This window comes from Borostomias antarcticus (assembly GCF_949987555.1).
Source record: "Borostomias antarcticus genome assembly, chromosome: 21".
NCBI lineage: Eukaryota > Metazoa > Chordata > Actinopteri > Stomiiformes > Stomiidae > Borostomias > Borostomias antarcticus.
Genome location: NC_140254.1, coordinates 9,739,571 through 9,757,651, shown reverse-complemented (window position 1 = coordinate 9,757,651; position 18,081 = coordinate 9,739,571). Strand labels below are relative to the sequence as shown.

At 49.6% G+C, this 18,081-nt stretch overlaps 1 protein-coding gene across 1 annotated transcript; it reads left to right on the top strand.

Moving 5' to 3' along the window:
• Positions 1–2,624: 2,624 nt before the first annotated feature.
• On the top strand, positions 2,625–15,556 carry LOC311323523 (SH3 domain-binding protein 5-like). Its single transcript, XM_084455763.1, has 9 exons — positions 2,625–2,938; positions 3,547–3,609; positions 6,436–6,564; positions 12,058–12,222; positions 13,054–13,184; positions 13,778–13,820; positions 13,976–14,198; positions 14,321–14,647; positions 14,807–15,556. The coding sequence occupies exons 1-9, from the start codon at positions 2,858–2,860 to the stop codon at positions 14,980–14,982; spliced, it is 1,338 nt and encodes a 445-aa protein (XP_084311889.1). The 5' UTR covers positions 2,625–2,857; the 3' UTR covers positions 14,983–15,556.
• The last annotated feature ends 2,525 nt before the right edge of the window (positions 15,557–18,081 follow it).

Here is an 18,081-nt window from a genome sequence, read left to right as displayed (position 1 = left end):
CTCCCACCTGTTAAATCGGCGAGAATTAGGCTACTTTGGTTACTGGTTTGGTTGCTGGTTTCACATCCTAGCTTCAGTCCTACCACTGCGGACGTTTTGCATGGCATCCTAACAGAGGATGATAGACTTCTAGACTATCGATAGTAGGCTAAATACCAGTTGGGAACCTAGCTGCGTACCAACTGATAAGACTAGTACTGATACTGTAAGGACAAGCGATGTCAAGAATTCCAATGCCTGTAACACATGGCAAATTAAGTAATATTCTATTCTATATCATACCAAACTATTGTAGCCTCTCATTCCAACTAATCTAGTATTCCAGCTCATTAATTCCCACTAAACGCTCATTCTTGAGGAGCATTGTGTGTGCTTATGTCTTATGAACTTGTCTCAAGTGGAATAGAAAAGCAAATTTCAGTTGTTCATCCAGTGTTTCAAATGACAGTTTAATTACTTATCTAAAGGGTCTCCAAAGAGGGAATTGTATCTGGGTCAAAACTACGAAGTCAGATATAGACGCGTTCTGTCCGAGTGAAATTATTTTTCCGAGGTAGTCTTCTTCTGTGGTGGTGGCGGTGCTTTGAAGCTTCAAAGTGTATTAATACTTTGTATTCTGTGTATTAACGCACCGGAATGTGAGACCACAGATGTGTGAATGTGATCACAGATGTCGGTGTACATGCGGAAATCAGTGACCACCGGATCTGGTCACTGATGGTCAAAGAATTCCGCATAACACCCATATTATACCTCCATGATAACACCTGGTTGAATCAGGGCGACGCGAAACCTCCGGTTGAAAATACGTCGGTTGCTCTGCGAAGAGGGGCCAGCAGCTGATGGCACAGTGGAAGTTTGAAGTGCTAACAGTAACTATAACAGTACTCCTATATGCTAACATGGATATCTTATCTTATCTTATCACTATAGCTTACAATTAGAATCAGAATCAGAATCAGTTTTTATTATAAAAAAATGTTTTATTTAGTTTTTATAATTTGCCACCACCACCGCCTCCTCCTCCGAGCCATGGAAGAGGAGAGAGAGAGAAGAGGACATCTCTCTCTCTCTCCCTGACTCTCTCTCAGTGGTCCAGAGAGAGAGAGAGAGGAGAAGGAGATACCATCTTGACATTGTTCAAAATAAAGCAACTGCCAAAAGTTAAAAAGTCTTTATTGAGATGTGCTGCTAGGGCGTAGGTAGGCTCCCCATAGACCTGGTCCAGGGCGATATCCTACAGATAACGCGTTACTCTCAATGCAATTTACCTGAATGCGCTTCCTCGGCCCGCTCGTGAGAGTCTACAATCAAAACCGTTTCGTTAATCACCAAAGTAAACACATCGTTGGAAAGATGAAAGCCTTTTCTCCGAGGTCGCTACTGTTTGTAGTCCCCCACCTTTCAAATAAAAGGCAAATTTGTACACTTAAATGGCTAATATCCACAGCGCATCGACTGTCTTCTTCTACCGGCGATTCGGCGCTCTCTGCTTTGTTTAGCTTACTCACTGCTGCCGCCTATGTAGGGGATGATGCATTACATTACATTATTTACATGTTTTATTTACATGTTTTAAATTTTAACATTTGCCATAGTTAATAATTCAGCGTAAATGTTCTCCCGCTAATCAGATACCTCAACGCGAGTCTCTCAACACCATTTAAGATGTAATGCAAATGTAAATCTTTAGTGTTAATATTAACTGTAAATTAGAAATTACACACAAAACAGACATGCAGGATTGCTCCTCATTATTACAATTCTGTAACTATGACTTTATTTTAAAACCTAGCCTAAGTAATTTACAAATGTTCTGACCACTGTGACATATGTACATTTCCAATAAAGTCAGGGTGGGACTGTTATGTAACAGCATTGTCACGTTATTTAATTACATCGTAGTTACGGATTTCAGCAGCAGTGACGGCTACGTTGCCCTACAGTCTCCCTGAGGTCGGTTACTTTGGTTATTTTGCGACTGTATAGTCACGTGTCAGCTAGGTCCGCTGTTGTCGTTACCAAACTACGACCAATGTGTCCCGTCGGCTTTACGTACTGTGCTAGTAGGGTTGTCAATGCGTGCAGCCATGGCCTGGCGACTTGCGAAGTTGAAAAACACATTTCAAACATCAAAAACATCTTGTGTGATCTGAATTACAGTTCAAATAATTAGTTTGAACTAAATGAGTAATAACAAAGCATGCCTTAATTAAAATAAATCACAATGTTGTGAATATGGGTCAATGGTCATTGAATATGGGTCTTTTATTTTATCATTTTCTTTCTTCTTATAATTGCTCTTGAAACGGGCCCCCAGATGGTTAAGGCCAGCTCTGACTGATTAGAAGTACAGTATAGAGATATACTGATTAGAAGTACAGTATATAGATATACTGATTAGAAGTACTGTATATCTCCGGGGGTGCACTGGGACCCCTTCTTCCTCCTCTACTAGCCTAATAATCACACGCCCGTGTGCCCCTTCCCAGTCAACCACCAGAGGGCGGATAAATCCCATGTCCCGGTGTCCCCCTCCCCTCTCTCCCTGGGTATGGCGAGCTGGTTCTCTCATACATCCATGCTCCAGACCCACACGTCCACTCTGCCCCCTGTGCGTGCAGAGCGCCTCTCACAGAATCGCCTGTTGTGCTCGAGGAATGTCCGTGAATAATCACAGACAAGTCTTCTTCTTCTCTCAGCTTTCTAACGGATTGATACAGACATGGACCCTCTTCGTAATGCAATATTTTCAACTCATCTAAAGAGGGACTAGATATTTGGCGAACGACATCGCGGGGGTAACGTCAGCACTTTGTTTTGCCCGGAGGAACCCGTTGCACACAGACACCGACAAATGGACAACTTAGAAAAGGGAAACACGTCTGACGAAGACTCGGAATCTCCCAAGGAGGAAGAAGTGGACCCCAGAATTCAGGTAAGAATCATGTTGCGTTACAGGCAAGGTAGAGAATGTGACATTGAAAGGTCTTTTCATGGGTGTTGGCAAAGACAGCCAGTCGGGGAAATATTGCTTTCTTTTTTCGTTTTGTTTAATGAATTGTTCATTTAAAATGGGAATTGAAAAAAGGGGGGTTAAGGTTATTTGGCGGCACGCGCGCGCGTGCACACAATGTTCATGTGCAACATGTAAAGAACGCAGCCCTGTACTTTTCCTTATTGGTTTGAAATGTCCACAATAGGCTAAACCTCTTCGTTTAGTAGGGTATCAAGCACCGATTTAATACAGGTACAATCTCGAGTGAGACCTGTGATATTGTTTGTATGATATTGTCAGTGACTTAGTGAACAACAGTGAGATTTCAACAGTGGTCTGTGAAAGACCTCCCTCTAGTCCTAACAACTTCCAGATGTTTTGGACTAGTATTCCACACTGACAGATTGAAGCTAACGCTGCCCCTCCTTTCTGACTGCTTAAACTCCTTCACCCCTCTCTCCCCCCCTATATCCTTTACTAACCCCTTGTCCTTATCTTCCTTCTCCTCCCCTCACCCCCTTTTTCTCTCCTCTCTTTTCTCTTAACAGGGTGAGCTGGAGAAGCTGAACCAGTCCACAGATGACATCAACCGCTGGGAGAGTGAATTAGAGGTGGGCTGTGTGTGTGTGTGTGTGTGTGTGTGTGTGTGTGTGTGTTGTGTGTGTGTGTGTGTGTGTGTGTGTGTGCGCGTGTGTGTGTGTGTCTAAAGAATGACAACACTAAGGAAAGCCTTGGGTCTTGAAACATTCCCTGTCGTGCTATGCTGCCCGTGCCGTTGAGCAATAAGTAATCCCCATGGATGTTTCCGTGAGCGTTGGTATCTTTACTGTATACCGTTTAAATAAAGTTTGATTTGATTTGATTACTGCTTATAAGCATTTCCACCCTTAAGCGTTTGCTGTTTTCCCACAAGCCACCAAATCAGGAGTTCCTGGTCAGAAACCCAGTAACCCCTTTCTATCTAATTAGCAATGCAAGTGCACTGTGCAATACAGCTAATTTAAGCTCCCCCCCTCACCCAGCTCCATAGTCTTCTGACAAACAGACAGAGTTTTCTTGTCAGAGTCTAGCAGGCAGTTCATTGGCTAGTGAAGGATCTCTCTTTCCCATATGGAGGAGCAGGCACAGCGGAGAACTCCACTGTATTTTAGTCCGCCACAGCAGCAGGCATCAGTCCAATAAAAGCAACATTCCAGGGCTGGTCCTCATCTTCCTCCTCCCTACATCTGGCCTCTTCTATTTCTCATTAGAGCTGCGCTCTCCTCCACACTCCCCTCTGGGGTAACGGAGTTTAACAACCACAGAGAGGGGCGCCCCTGTAGCTCAACGGGCTGGGGCGCTTACCATGTAAAGGCTAGTCCTTTCTGTGGCGGTGTGGGTTCGAATCCGGCCCTCGATGCATGCATGCATCTTGATGCATGTCTTCCCCTCTCTCCCTCTCTTCCACCTTTCCAACAACAACAGAGAGAGAATGAGAATTACCCAGAGAGAGAAAAAGAGAGGAATAGATAAAGAGAACAAGGTTAACTGTGGACGTTGAGAAGAGAAGCCAGGTTAACTGTGGACGTTGAGAAGAGAAGCCAGCACTGACAGAGCCATGGACGTTGAGAAGAGAAGCGAGCATTGACAGAGCCCCAAGGCTGTTGTGTGTTTGTGTTCGTGTTCTGAACCCGGGGTTGATAAGCGTTCATCTGGCCCAGGAGACCAGGCCCGTGTGGTCATGTGAGGTTGTTTACACTGTAAACAAAGGCGTCACGGTGTGTTGTGTGCCCTACTGAGCAGATATCATTCCCCAGTATTTTTTGTGTGTGACACTAACCAAGTTGTCAGCTCAAGAGAACACTTCAGGAAAGGCTATGATGTCACAGGAAGCCCCCCACCCCACTCTCTGTGTGTGGGTTAGTCACAGCAGATCTACTTTTGGGACAGGATGCACGAGATCTCAGGCAGAAACCTAGCGCTAGTTAGCTTAGCAGAAAGCTAGCACTAGACTCTTAGAAGTATTAAAAGGCCTGACTGGTTCTGTTCTTGTGTTCATGTGTGTTCATGTGTGTGAGTGTGTGTGTGTGTGTGTGTGTGTGTGTGTGTGTTAAATAGATTAGTATTATATTGAATTAGCCAACACAGCTCTTTTCAGGAAAGCACAAAGCTCAACTCATCACAGTTCTTTGGGGGGAACTGGGTTGTCGGCTGTCGTGAAAAACAAGACTTATATAAGGGACACACACACACACACACACCGTGTAGATGTGAGCGTTCCATAGCTCCCACCACACTGCTAAATATTGCTGTGTTCTTGTGAGCTGGCCAGGAACTGGGAGATTACACACTGGGGTCTAGTTTCACTAAAGACCACTTTTTTATTTTCTTCCTCTGAAAGCTTCTCTCTGGTCAAGGTGACATACTGTATTATGTACGTTAAATCGATTAAATCTGTGCGTGTGTGTGTTTATGTACGTGTTTATGTGTGTGTGTGGTGTGTGTCTGGGTGCCAAGGTTATTGTAGTTAATGAACACTAACTAAAAAACGAAAACTAGGTGTGAAAAAACATTTTAGTTAAAGCAATACATCGCAATATTCGGACCTTTACAAACGTGTCTGGTGCTAATTCTCCAATTAGATTTACTAAAAGTAAGCTGATTCGTCCAAACAGTCTACTCAGAAAGATAATACATTGGCATTTATTACCTTTTAAAACTCGCGCCCCCGGGACGCAGCATTCAGTCGAAGTGTGCATGCGCAACGTTGGGCTTAAACAACACAGTAGTAGTTAACTATTCCGGCGTCTATGGATATCATGCGTTTTTTAGCTCAATTATATCATGGCAGAGGTGAGAAAACCTAAGCGAAACATCACGGAGGAAGCCAGAAAAATAAAAAGACAATCTGATAACTTTACGACAGTACGATAGTGCACTTACTCGCAGAGCCTGTGGGGGCGCAGTTCCGAGAAAGCGCTATGTATTGCTTTAACTGAAATAAAAACTAGACTTTCCAAAAAAACGATAACTAACTAAAACTGTATTGTGTATTTACAAAACTAACTAAAATAAACTAAAATTATAGAGAAAATGTCTTTAGTTTGAGTCTTTTTCACTTTATACATAAGCCTAGGTGGATATGAAATCTATCGTCCATTTCTTTAGCTGTGCTCCTGCCCCGAAGTAACCTGACCTGCACCAGATGGTTTCTCACACGGAATGAAACAACGTGAGCTTGTGAGATCAGGATGGTCTCACGAGGCTAGCGCAGAAGAAAGAAAACTAAAACTAATAAAAACTAAACTAACACTAAGCATTTTCAAAAATGAAAAACTAAACTAAACTAGCAAATCTGCTTTAAAAACAAATTAAAACTAAACAAATCTAAAACAAAAAGTGAAAACGATATAAAAATAAAAACGAATGAAAAACTACTATAACCTTGGTGTCTGCAGGACTATCGTCAGCGGTTCCGCGCGGTGCTGGTGGAGGCCACGGTGAAGCTGGACGACCAGGTGAAGAGGATCGGGCGCGCTGTGGACGACTCCAAACCATACTGGGAGGCCCGGAGAGTGGCCAGACAGGTACACACACACACTCTCTCTCTCATATTCACACATACTCTCACATTCATTCACACACACAAACACGCACACACACACACACACACACACACACACACACACACACTCATATTCACACATACTCTCACATTCATTCACACACACAAACACACACACATACACACATACACACACATACACACACACACACACACACTCTCATATTCACACATACTCTCACATTCATTCACGCACACGCGTGAGGGGAAGGACCAGGGGGGGAAGGACCGGCGGTCGGGATAAAGGTCTGGAGTCTGGAGGTTTTTGCCCCCCATTCCGCACGCCAGATATAATCTGCCCATCCTGCCTCGCTGATGTTAAGATCTCTGCATTGCTGCAGGAGATCCCGTGCGGCAAGCACAAAAGGGTGTCTTGACCTGAGACGCCGGGGAGGCTCTGCTGTTGCAGTGAGACTGTCGTGGAGCAGGTGGTTAGGCTCCATGGCCCGGCAGGCCAGACGTGCTGTGGTTCCTGTGCAGCGGAGGCCAGCGGGCTGGATGCCTGCAAGGATCAAAAGGTTGTTCACAGGAGTGGGACGCAGGCATCCTGTCACGATGCACAAGGCTTCGTTGATAGGTGGATTGATGAGGCTGGTGTGAGCGCTGCGACACACCGGTGCGCAGTATTCCCTGGTGGAGTAGACCAGGGCTAGGGCTGCCCTACGCAGTGTTTTTGCGCCGGCTGAGTACACCGGCGCAAGGTCGTCTGCGTAGGCATACTTCCTGGAGACTGTGTTCGGCAGGTCGTAGGTGTGGATGTTATAAAGGAGGGGGGCCAGGACAGATCCCTGGGGGACAACGTTCTTAAGGCGTCGCAACCTGCTTCGCTGTCCGCTACCGGTGGTGAGGGTGAAGCTGCTGTTTCAGACAAGCTCCATGATCATGCTGACCATGTGCCTGTCCGGCAGCAGGCGGAGCAGCTTGCAGGTGAGGCCGCGGTGCCATACGGTGTAATAGGCAGCCGTCAGGTCTCATTCACACATATTCTCACATTCATACACACACAGACACAAACACATGCATACACTCACTCACAGACACACACACAGACACACACACACATAAACACACAGACACACAAACACACGTGGGCACACACACACAGACAAACACTCATATTCACACATACTCTCACATTCATACATACACACCTACACACTCACTCACAGACACACACACAGACACACACACACACACAAATACACAAACAGGGCTTGTGAAAGAGGTGGCAGACAGTCGTGGGTTATGGAGGGAAACGGAGCAGAAGATAATGTTAAAGAGCTCATCTATGCTTAGAGGAGGGCCAGGGTGTCACGTTGTTTCCATTTATAACCCTGTCACACATCCACTCACTAATCCAGCCTGATCACACACACACACACACACACACACACACACACACAGTAACGTAATGTGTGCTTTCAAAGTGGATGAGGGTACCTCTTTGTACCACTTAATCGGCCCTGAACTGACTGACTCCTATGGACATCTCCATGTTGATGTTGAGACTGTGAGACTGGCCTGGGGACCGGGTCGACGACGTCCCCTTGGGACACATTAGACAGCTAAGACATTTCTCTGAGCGCTGTAATACGATCAGTAGTATGCTCCACCACCCTGGTCTGCTCGTCCAACCTCCCCACTCCTCTCTGATTGGACAACCAACCTCCCCGCTCCTCTCTGATTGGACAGGGCCATGACTCCCCTTTGGCAGCCCGTGCCTTCACGTTGGCGTAGCTTCCATTCTGTCACATCTGAGCTGCCACACAGACTGTGTGTGTGTGTGCGTGTGTGTGTGTGTGTTGTGTGTGTGTGTTTTAACACGACTATTGTGCTTGCCAGGGGAGAGTTGTCTGTATTTGACCCCAGCAGCATGCGAGTGTTGGGATTACCAGAGGCACATATGCATGTGGGCAGGAGGGAACACACACACACACACATACACACACTCATACAGACTCATGCTATCAACATATACACACATACACTCTCTCTCTCATACACAAACACACACCCACTCGATCTTACCCTCCCAGTTCCCCTCTGCTCTGTGTGTGTGTGTTTGTAGTGAGTGTACACATAAACACACACCATTCTGTCAGCCCCGCCCACAACCTAGTCTAGCCCCCCTGAGCCCAGCCAACCAACCAGTCAGCCAACCAACCAACCAGCCAACCAACCAGCCAGCCAACCAACCAACCAGCCAACCAACCAACCAACCAACCAACCAACCAACCAACCAACCAATCAGCCAGCCAACCAACCAACCAACCAACCAACCAGTCAGCCAACCAACCAACCAACCAACCAGTCAGCCAACCAACCAACCAACCAGTCAGCCAACCAACCAACCAATCAGCCAGCCAGCCAGCCAGCCAGCCAGCCAACCACGGCCCTCAAACCCCCCTCCCATGTTTTCTCTCAACATTGTGATGGAGGAAGGGAGATTTACCATCTCTGAGGCCATGTCTCCTCTCTCCTCTCTGAGATGAACAGAACTGACAGAGAGAGACAGACAGAGAGAGAGAGGGTGATAAACAGGGGTGTGTTCAAATTCACAGAACATGCCTTTTTCATGAATTTTTGCAAACATAAGCGAACGGTCTGAAAAGGGAGTTTGCGGTGAACAAAAATAGATGCTGGACTGAGGGAAATGTAATTGTATGATTGAATGAAGGAAGTGAATACCGGAGGCCCTTAACGTTAAACTAGGTTCTACTAGCGGGACTACATCCAAAATATATCATCCACAAAATCAGCGTTGATCACAGAAGGTGTGTGTGTGCGTGTGTGTGTGTGTGTGTGTGTGTGTGTGTGTGCGTGAGCAATGCTAAAAGCAAAAACGGTACATGAATCTCTTTTCTCTGACCTACTGAATCTATTACCTGCTTTGATCCCTCTTAACACAACTCAATGATTTCACATCCTGGACACACACACACACACACACACACACACACACACCCCTAATAGGACATGGACAGGAAGTATGGGGGAGGACAGGCACTTTTGTGCGATAGTTGTGAAGGTTTGCCCATTCAGGGACTCATGCGCACATAATTAAAACATCTTAATCCTTTTTGACGGTCTCTCATTCTAAAATATGCATCATATCATCATATGAATGTGTTCTCTGCTGTGCCCGTGGTTAGAGCACAGGAAGTAGGTCAGTGAAGAGGGGGAGGGGTTTTCTGTGTTGCTGGCAGGGTGTGCTGGAACCAGCGTCACCTCCTCCCTTCCTCCTCTCTCTCCCTCCATCTCTCTCTCCCTCTCTCTCCCTCCATCTCTCTCTCTCTCCCTCCATCTCTCTCTCTCCCTCCATCTCTATCTCCCTCTCTCTCCCTCCATCTCTTTCTCCCTCTCTCTCCCTCCACCTCTCTCTCCCTCCGTCTCCATCTCCCTCTCTCTCCTTCCATCTCTCTCTCCCTCCATCTTTCTCCCCTTCCATCTCTCTCTCTCTCTCTCTCTCTGAGTTCCACCCAGGGCTCTGTCGTCCAGCTATCCCCCGACCCCCCACCCCAGCCTCGGGGTGTTGCGTCAGAGGGCTACCCCCTCTGGTTGACCCTCCAGGCCTCCCCCTGCTGGGACAGATTACCCTGCCGGGACACATAATCTCCACACACACACACACACACACAGACACACACACACACACACTTTCTCTCTCTCTCATTAGGACTGGAACTTGTATCGTAGAAAATATGCCCCCTAACTGTCCGGGGTCAGAGGTCAGGGGGTTATCTCAACAGAGCAGGGGCAGAGCCGTGAGAACCGCCTGGTTACGCCGGAGAACCGCCTGGTTACGCCGGCGCTAACGCTAACGTGGCTGAGACGCTGATCTGCTGACGCTGAGGGAGGTCATCTGCTCACTCTCACCCTGACAGAAACGCTCTGGCCCAGCGCCCACCGTGGTGGAACGACCCGCCCACTGACGTCAGGACTGCAGAGGCGCTGACCATCTTTCGCCGCAGGCTCAAAACTCACCTCTTCAAGAAGTGCTACCTGGAACCTCCTTCTTAAGCACTTATTGTATTTCTGTTTTGCTATTCTTGCACTTTGCCCTCAGCCCTAGATTATGCTCTTAGTCACTTATTTAGAAGGGAGATGCACTTGTGAGTTCTGGAGAGGAGCAGTACACTGGTTACCTACATTAACTGCAATTATTCTAAGTCGCTTTGGATAAATGACAAATTAAATGTAAAAAAAAAAAGCCTTGTTAAAATCCAACTGGCCCGTCCACTGTCCACTCTCCCTCCCTTTCTACTGGTCAGTCCACCTTCGGGCTGAGTCAGAAAGGACAGGCGAGTCCTTGTGACTCAGAGCGAGTGACGGTGGGCAGCGTGTAGAGACAGGCCAGCGACGTCTTGGACGGTGTGTCAGCTGAGCCAGCGGCTTAATCCCCAACAGAGCCGGGCCTGTCCGCCTGGAGCTGGAGTGGGCTGAGATATGCTGAGATTCATCTCTCGTTCTTTCTCTCTCTGCTCAGCCCTCTGGCCCACTGACACCGTCAAAGCCCAGCGCTGTTCCACTGTGTGTGTGTGTGTGTGTGTGTGTGTGTGTGTGTGTGTGTGTGTGTGTGTGTGTGTGTGTGTGTGTGTGTGTGTGTGTGTGTGTGTGTGAGAGAGAGAGTGACGTCTGTCTGTGGTCAGAATCTGCCAGGGCTCCACCGGGATGAAATCTAGGTCAAATCTAGGAAGACACATTCATACACACACACCCCACACACAAACACCACCCCCCCGCCCCCACACACACACACACACAGGAGAGAACAGTGGTTAGAGGAGGATGAGTAAAGGCTCTTTGTCATGTGAATGTGGTGAAGTGATGACATTTGTCCTCTTGAATCATCTTGTGGCTCTGTTCTCCTTTCCTCCTCAGTCTCTCTCTCCCTCCCTCTCTCTCTCTCTCTCCCTCTCTCTCTCTCTCTCTCTCTCTCCCTCCGTCTCCTCTCCCATGCCTGGGCCTTGGTAGCACCGTGGGGAACATCTGAGTTCCCAGGAGTAGACCCGTTCTCACGTTCCGCACTCCGAACCAGAGATAAAGGGATTTATGAACTGAAAAGCTGCACAGCTGCTATCATAAGTCTCCCAGTGTGTGTGTGTGTGTCTGTCTGTGTGTGTGTGTGTGTGTGTGTGTGTGTGTGTGTGCGTGCGTGTGAGTGGATGTGTGTGTGTATTAATAAAAGCATTAATATTTCAGTAGTGGCTGCATTTGAAAGCAGCTCACATCAATTGACCCCCCCCCCCATTTACAGTTTCTTTCATATGACATAATACATGATATTGACAATTATACTACAGTACATGATAATGACAATGACCGTCAATGTCAACGACTGAATCATGAGGAGCCAGTTGACTAACTCACCCCTCCTGGAGGCCCAGTCTCAACCTGCGGCTGCGTCCCACCTCGGTGCGCGTCCTGACGGGTCGTCTCTCCACCCGTTCCCCAGGCTCAGGTGGAGGCCCAGCGGGCCGCCCAGGAGTTCCAGCGGGCGGTGGAGATTCTGCGGGCGGCCAAGGAGACCATCGCGCTGGCGGAGGAGAGGCTTCTGGAGGAGGACAGCCGCCAGTTCGACTCCGCCTGGCAGGAGATGCTCAACCACGCCACCCAGAGGGTACGTACGGGGCGTCCAGGGGAACAAGGGGGCGGGCTGGCCTGGCGGGGGCATGGGGGGATAGCTGGATGCTGGGTAATTAAGCTGTAACACACGAGGGAGTGGTTTATCGTGGCTACTGGCACCGTAGCCAGCGCAGCCGAGCCAATAGCCACAATGAACCACGACCTGGAGTACGTTATTTACACAACAGCACTGCACTGGCGCTAAAAATGTTTTATTTTTTAAAGATGGTTTGGTAGTGTTCAATTTCCCTAAACTGTGTTGTTTCAGCCCTCCACGATCCAAAATAGTTCCCCTTTGTTTACCGTTGCTACGGCAACTTAACGCAGCTGGCAGAGTTTACGGACTGATAACTGGTGATTTGCCCGTTGGTATGTCGTGGTTATTGGCACGGCTCCGAATGCGTCTTGGCCAATCACAATGCACGGTCCGAACTAGCTGTTTTATTAATGGAGATGATGCGTGTGTGTGAGTGTGTGAACTCTCAAGCCAATGACATCTCGTACACTGAAGCCCCCCGCAAACCACAGCCACAACGACGGTACAAGACCACTCCCAGTGCACAAGACCACTCCCAGTGCACAAGACCACTCCCAGTGCTGTCGATTAGCCGTGACATCATGTGGCCGCCAGCCACCATCCATGAAAATAGCGCCGAATCGAAATCAATCCTGGGGCGCCATCGTCGGCCGCTGTGGGCGTGGCGCCAGTGCACGGGCCTCCATAGGAAACAATGGGAGCTATATCGTCGGAAGGTGGTTTGGTGGCGCGTGGTGGCGCTTTGGTCTGCGGTGTGGGCGGGGCTTCATGCCGTCCTCTGTGCTGTAGGTGATGGAGGCGGAGCAGAGCAGGACACGCTGCGAGGCGGAGCACAAGCAGACTGCGGCCAATTACAACACCTGCATCGGTCACATGAAACAGCTGGAGAAGAAACTGAGACGGACCATCAACAAGTCCAGGTGTGTGTGTGCGTGTGTGTGTGCTTGTGTGTGTGTGTGTGTGTGCGCGCGCAACTATGACCAACATAGGAGCAGGAGAAGAGGGAGGATCAGAGTCCACGCTCTGGGGCCTCTTGTTGCAGCGTCTTCTGTGTGTGTGTGTGTGTGTGTGTGTGTGTGTGTGTGTGTGTGTGTGTGTGTGTGTGTGTGTGTGTGTGTGTGTGTTTGAGTGTGTGTGTGTGTGTGTGTGCGTGTTTGAGAGAGTGTGTGTGTGTGTGTGTGTGTGTGTGTGTGTGTGTGTGTGTTTGAGTGTGTCTACATCTATGTCATCGGATATACTCCAGATGTTGGGCGGGTTGGTTGGCGCATGGGGTTGGTTTTTGTGTGTGTGTGTGTGTGTGTGTGTGTGTGTTTTTTCCTTTCGGGGCTGATGGAATGTCACAGTTCATCGAGGAGTGTTATTTTTCCAAAGGTTCAGGGTTGCCATAGCAATTGGAACTGTGCCTCGCTTGAACGGTTGACTCACACCCCCCCCCCACCCCCCCTTCTTCTCTGCCTCTCTCTCTCTCTTGCTCTCTCTCTCTCTCTCTCTCTCTCTCTCTCCCTCCCCATAGGCCCTACTTTGAACTGAAAGCAAAATATTATCTACAGCTTGAGGTATGTATCAAGTTACTAACACTTCACTTTGTACATGAGCGTGTACGTGTACTTGTGTGTGTGTTGAATGTGTGTTGTGTGTGTGTTGAATGTGTGTTGTGTGTGTGTTGCGTGCGTGTTGCTGTTTTTTTAACACACAATCTCTCCTCCCCCAGCAACTGAAGCGGCACGTGGACGAGCGTCAGGCCAAGCTGGCGGCCGCCAAGGCCGCGTACCGCACCGCCTTGCGTAACCTGGAGTCCATCTCCGAGGAGATCCATGCCCGACGACGACGACACTCCCCCTCCATGGGCGCCAGGGGGAGGGGCGTGGGGGCGGAGGGGGAGGGAGCCAATGATGACATCGCAAACTTCAAGATGGAGTCAGACGGCCTATCCAGTGAGTCCGAGGGTAGAATTTGCATTATCAACCAAGTCATTCCCCAACCGAGTCCATCTTCATTGTGTGTGTGTGTGCGGGAATGTGTGTTTAACGTGCACAAACATTTGTGTGTTTTCCAGTGGCGTCTGTAACCTTTGACGACGAGGCCGATCACAACGGCGTCTCGGAGGACGGCGGCGACGCGCGCTCCCCCTCCTCCCCTCTGGGCGTGCCCCCCCATCCTCGCTCTTCTTCCTCCTTGTCCCCCCCCGGGCCCTGCTCCTACCTCTCCTCCTCCCCCACTCCTTCTCTCCTCTCCTCCTCCTGTCCGGGTGCTCTGGAGCTCCCCGGCAGCTGTGGCTCTGGCAGTCCGGGCTCGCTGTGTGGTTCCGGGCACACCTCCCCCCTGCTGGGCCCCCGCAGCCAGTGTAGTGGCGCCTCGTCTCCGGACTGCGACCAGGAGAGAGGTGTGTGTGTGTGTGTGTGTCTGTGCGTGCTGACTCATGGTTTTTCTGCCTCACTGAATCAATGTGAAGTGGATTTGTGTTCGCCTTCCAGCTGTAACACGTGCACGCGTGTGTGTGTGTGTGTGTGTGTGCGTGCGTGCGCATGTGTGTGTGTTGCAGGCGACAGAGCAGAGGGAGCCGAGGCAAAGCTGGAGGCCAGTCTTAGCAGGCTGACCCTGACATCACCGAACGCACAGGATTCTGGGAACGACCCTGACGTTGACCCCTGCACCGTGACCCCAGAGCTCTCCGCCTCCGGCCCGGCTCCCGCCATCCTCCTCCTCAACAGCGCATAAAGCTCCGCCCTGTCACCTATCACCACTGACCTTATGACCCCAAAGCCCAGAGGACCTTATAACCCCCTCACCGGTCTGGACGATGGCAACTACAGTGTTTTTGTCTCCTGTCATTGTTCCTGAAAGTATACAGGAAGAGGAGATTTCCTTAAGACTTGACTCGTTTGTATTTAGTCTCTCCTGTCCCTTCCCTGTACTCTAAACAGACTGACACCTTGTTGTAACATACGAGTGAACCGAGGGGTTTTGGAACAAAACCCCAGGATGGAAGAGCAGACATTTTGGGATTCCAAGGTGGGTCTGGGTGGAACTGAGCCAGTAGGAGAGAGAGAGAGAGAGAGAGAGAGAGAGAGAGAGAGCATGATAGGACTGAACCTGGACTCCAGAAACCCAAAGATCTCCCATCTTTGTTCAGTGGCATTCTGTCTCATACTTAGACTGTGTGAGTGTGTGTGTTTTGAGGTTTTCTCATGTTGTAGAGGTATTATATATTTATACTCCGTGTCTAGTTTCTGTATCTCGACTTTGTATTTGATTATGATGTAACACATGTCTGCGTTTTCAGACAAATAAACTCCTGTTCAGTTACAATCCACCAACCTGTACTGTAGTTTGAGTCACTCCTGCTACTCCCTGTCTCCGTTCCACCATCCCCGTTCTGTTCTGAAGACCACATCACGCCACGTGTCACGCCACGCCACCAAAGAGCACAGACCCCTTTGATGACGGAAACGAGTTTAGGTGAATTATCCCTTTAAGTCAATGCAGCGCCCAACGAGGTCTCCATGTTTCAGGGGGGGAGCGTGTATTTATAGTAACCACGGGGAGAATGTGGCGAGGAACCCGACACGCCTGGAGAAGACGCACAAACACTGATCTGTTTCACTGCCCTAGCCGAGCCTCTGACACACCAGGGCATGACCCGCTCACAGACACCAAGGAGGTCATAATAGTGGGTTTAGGGTTAGTCACACGCACGCCACGGCATGTGTGATCTCTAGCTCAGCTTTTTTTTATTCCTCCTCCTTTGTTGAGTCGCAGTGGGGCCACCTTGCTCTGAGGTAATCACCTGAACCCGGCCATAATGATTAACACACACACACACAGACCCATTGGCTGGTCCCCAGCTGCTGCCCCTTGTTGTTGTGCTCCTGTCAGCACACTCCTGTCTGTCTCTGGGCTGCGCAGCGAGCGCTCAGCTGGGAAGCTGCCGTCTCATGACTCCACTTAGTCCGCTGAGACGCCCAGCTGAACACTGCTCTAAATTCTCACCCCCCACCTCTCTCTCTCTCTCTCTCTCCCTCTCACACACACGTCACACACACGTCATATTCTGTATGCCAGAACACCAATACGGAAGCTCATATGTCATCTTGGAAAGTCTGAAGCCATATCAGTCTGACCAAATGTGTCACTTCCTCAAGGTATCTGAACATTCAAAATCTTTCAAGTAGCCTACTATTTTATAAAATATACTTTATATAAAAAATTGAATTGTATGAGTGAGTGAGTGCTTTGAACATGAGTGTATAAAATACAGCGATATAGATCTAGTACATAATAGCCTGCAGGATTACCCCTACATTAGAGGGTTTGGCTATTATCGCCCATCTCTCAGATGCTGCCATCCTCCCACTGGAAATGGTATGTGGCCCAAACTTCCTCAGCCGATCCTGTCTAGGGAATGTGTGTGCTGTCTGGTGGATGTGTGGTGGATGTGTGGTTGATGTCTGGTGGGTGTGTGGTGGATGTCTGGTGGATGTGTGGTGGGTGTGTGGTGGATGTCTGGTGGGTGTGTGGTGGATGTCTGGTGGATGTGTGGTGGATGTCTGGTGGATGTGTGGTGGATGTCTGGTGGGTGTGTGGTGGATGTCTGGTGGATGTGTGGTGGATGTCTGGTGGATGTGTGGTGGATGTCTGGTGGGTGTGTGGTGGATGTCTGGTGGATGTGTGGTGGATGTCTGGTGGATGTGTGGTGGATGTCTGGTGGGTGTGTGGTGGATGTCTGGTGGATGTGTGGTGGATGTCTGGTGGATGTGTGGTGGATGTCTGGTGGATGTGTGGTGGATGTCTGGTGGATGTGTGGTGGATGTCTGGTGGATGTGTGGTGGATGTGTGGTGGATGTCTGGTGGGTGTGTGGTGGATGTCTGGTGGGTGTGTGGTGGATGTGTGGTGGATGTCTGGTGGGTGTGTGGTGGATGTCTGGTGGGTGTGTGGTGGATGTCTGGTGGGTGTGTGGTGGATGTCTGGTGGGTGTGTGGTGGATGTCTGGTGGATGTCTGGTGGGTGTGTGGTGGATGTCTGGTGGGTGTGTGGTGGATGTCTGGTGGGTGGGTGTGTGGTGGATGTGTGGTGGATGTCTGGTGGGTGTGTGGTGGATGTTTGTGGGATGTGTGGTGGATGTGTGGTGGATGTCTGGGGGATGTGTGGTGGATGTGTGGTGGATGTCTGGTGGATGTGTGGTGGATGTCTGGGGGATGTCTGGTGGATGTGTGGTGGATGTGTGGTGGATGTCTGGTGGATGTCTGGTGGATGTGTGGTGGATGTCTGGTGGGTGTGTGGTGGATGTCTGGTGGGTGTCTGGTGGGTGTGTGGTGGATGTCTGGTGGATGTCTGGTGGATGTCTGGTGGGTGTCTGGTGGATGTGTGGTGGATGTCTGGTGGATGTGTGGTGGATGTCTGGTGGGTGTGTGGTGGATGTCTGGTGGGTGTGTGGTGGATGTCTGGTGGATGTCTGGTGGGTGTGTGGTGGATGTGTGGTGGATGTGTGGTGGGTGTGTGGTGGATGTCTGGTGGGTGTGTGGTGGATGTCTGGTGGGTGTGTGGTGGATGTCTGGTGGATGTGTGGTGGATGTCTGGTGGATGTCTGGTGGATGTCTGGTGGATGTGTGGTGGATGTCTGGTGGGTGTGTGGTGGATGTCTGGTGGGTGTGTGGTGGATGTCTGGTGGATGTCTGGTGGATGTCTGGTGGGTGTCTGGTGGATGTGTGGTGGATGTCTGGTGGGTGTGTGGTGGATGTCTGGTGGGTGTGTGGTGGATGTCTGGTGGATGTGTGGTGGATGTCTGGTGGATGTCTGGTGGATGTCTGGTGGATGTG

Bases quoted from the DNA above. Each gene is read 5' to 3' on its own strand.
- LOC311323523 (XM_084455763.1), top strand. From the start codon at position 2,858: ATGGACAACTTAGAAAAGGGAAACACGTCTGACGAAGACTCGGAATCT. The intron at 3,610-6,435 runs GTGGGCTGTGTG...TGGTGTCTGCAG, and splicing joins GCTGGGAGAGTGAATTAGAG to GACTATCGTCAGCGGTTCCG. The intron at 14,648-14,806 runs GTGTGTGTGTGT...TGTGTGTTGCAG, and splicing joins GGACTGCGACCAGGAGAGAG to GCGACAGAGCAGAGGGAGCC.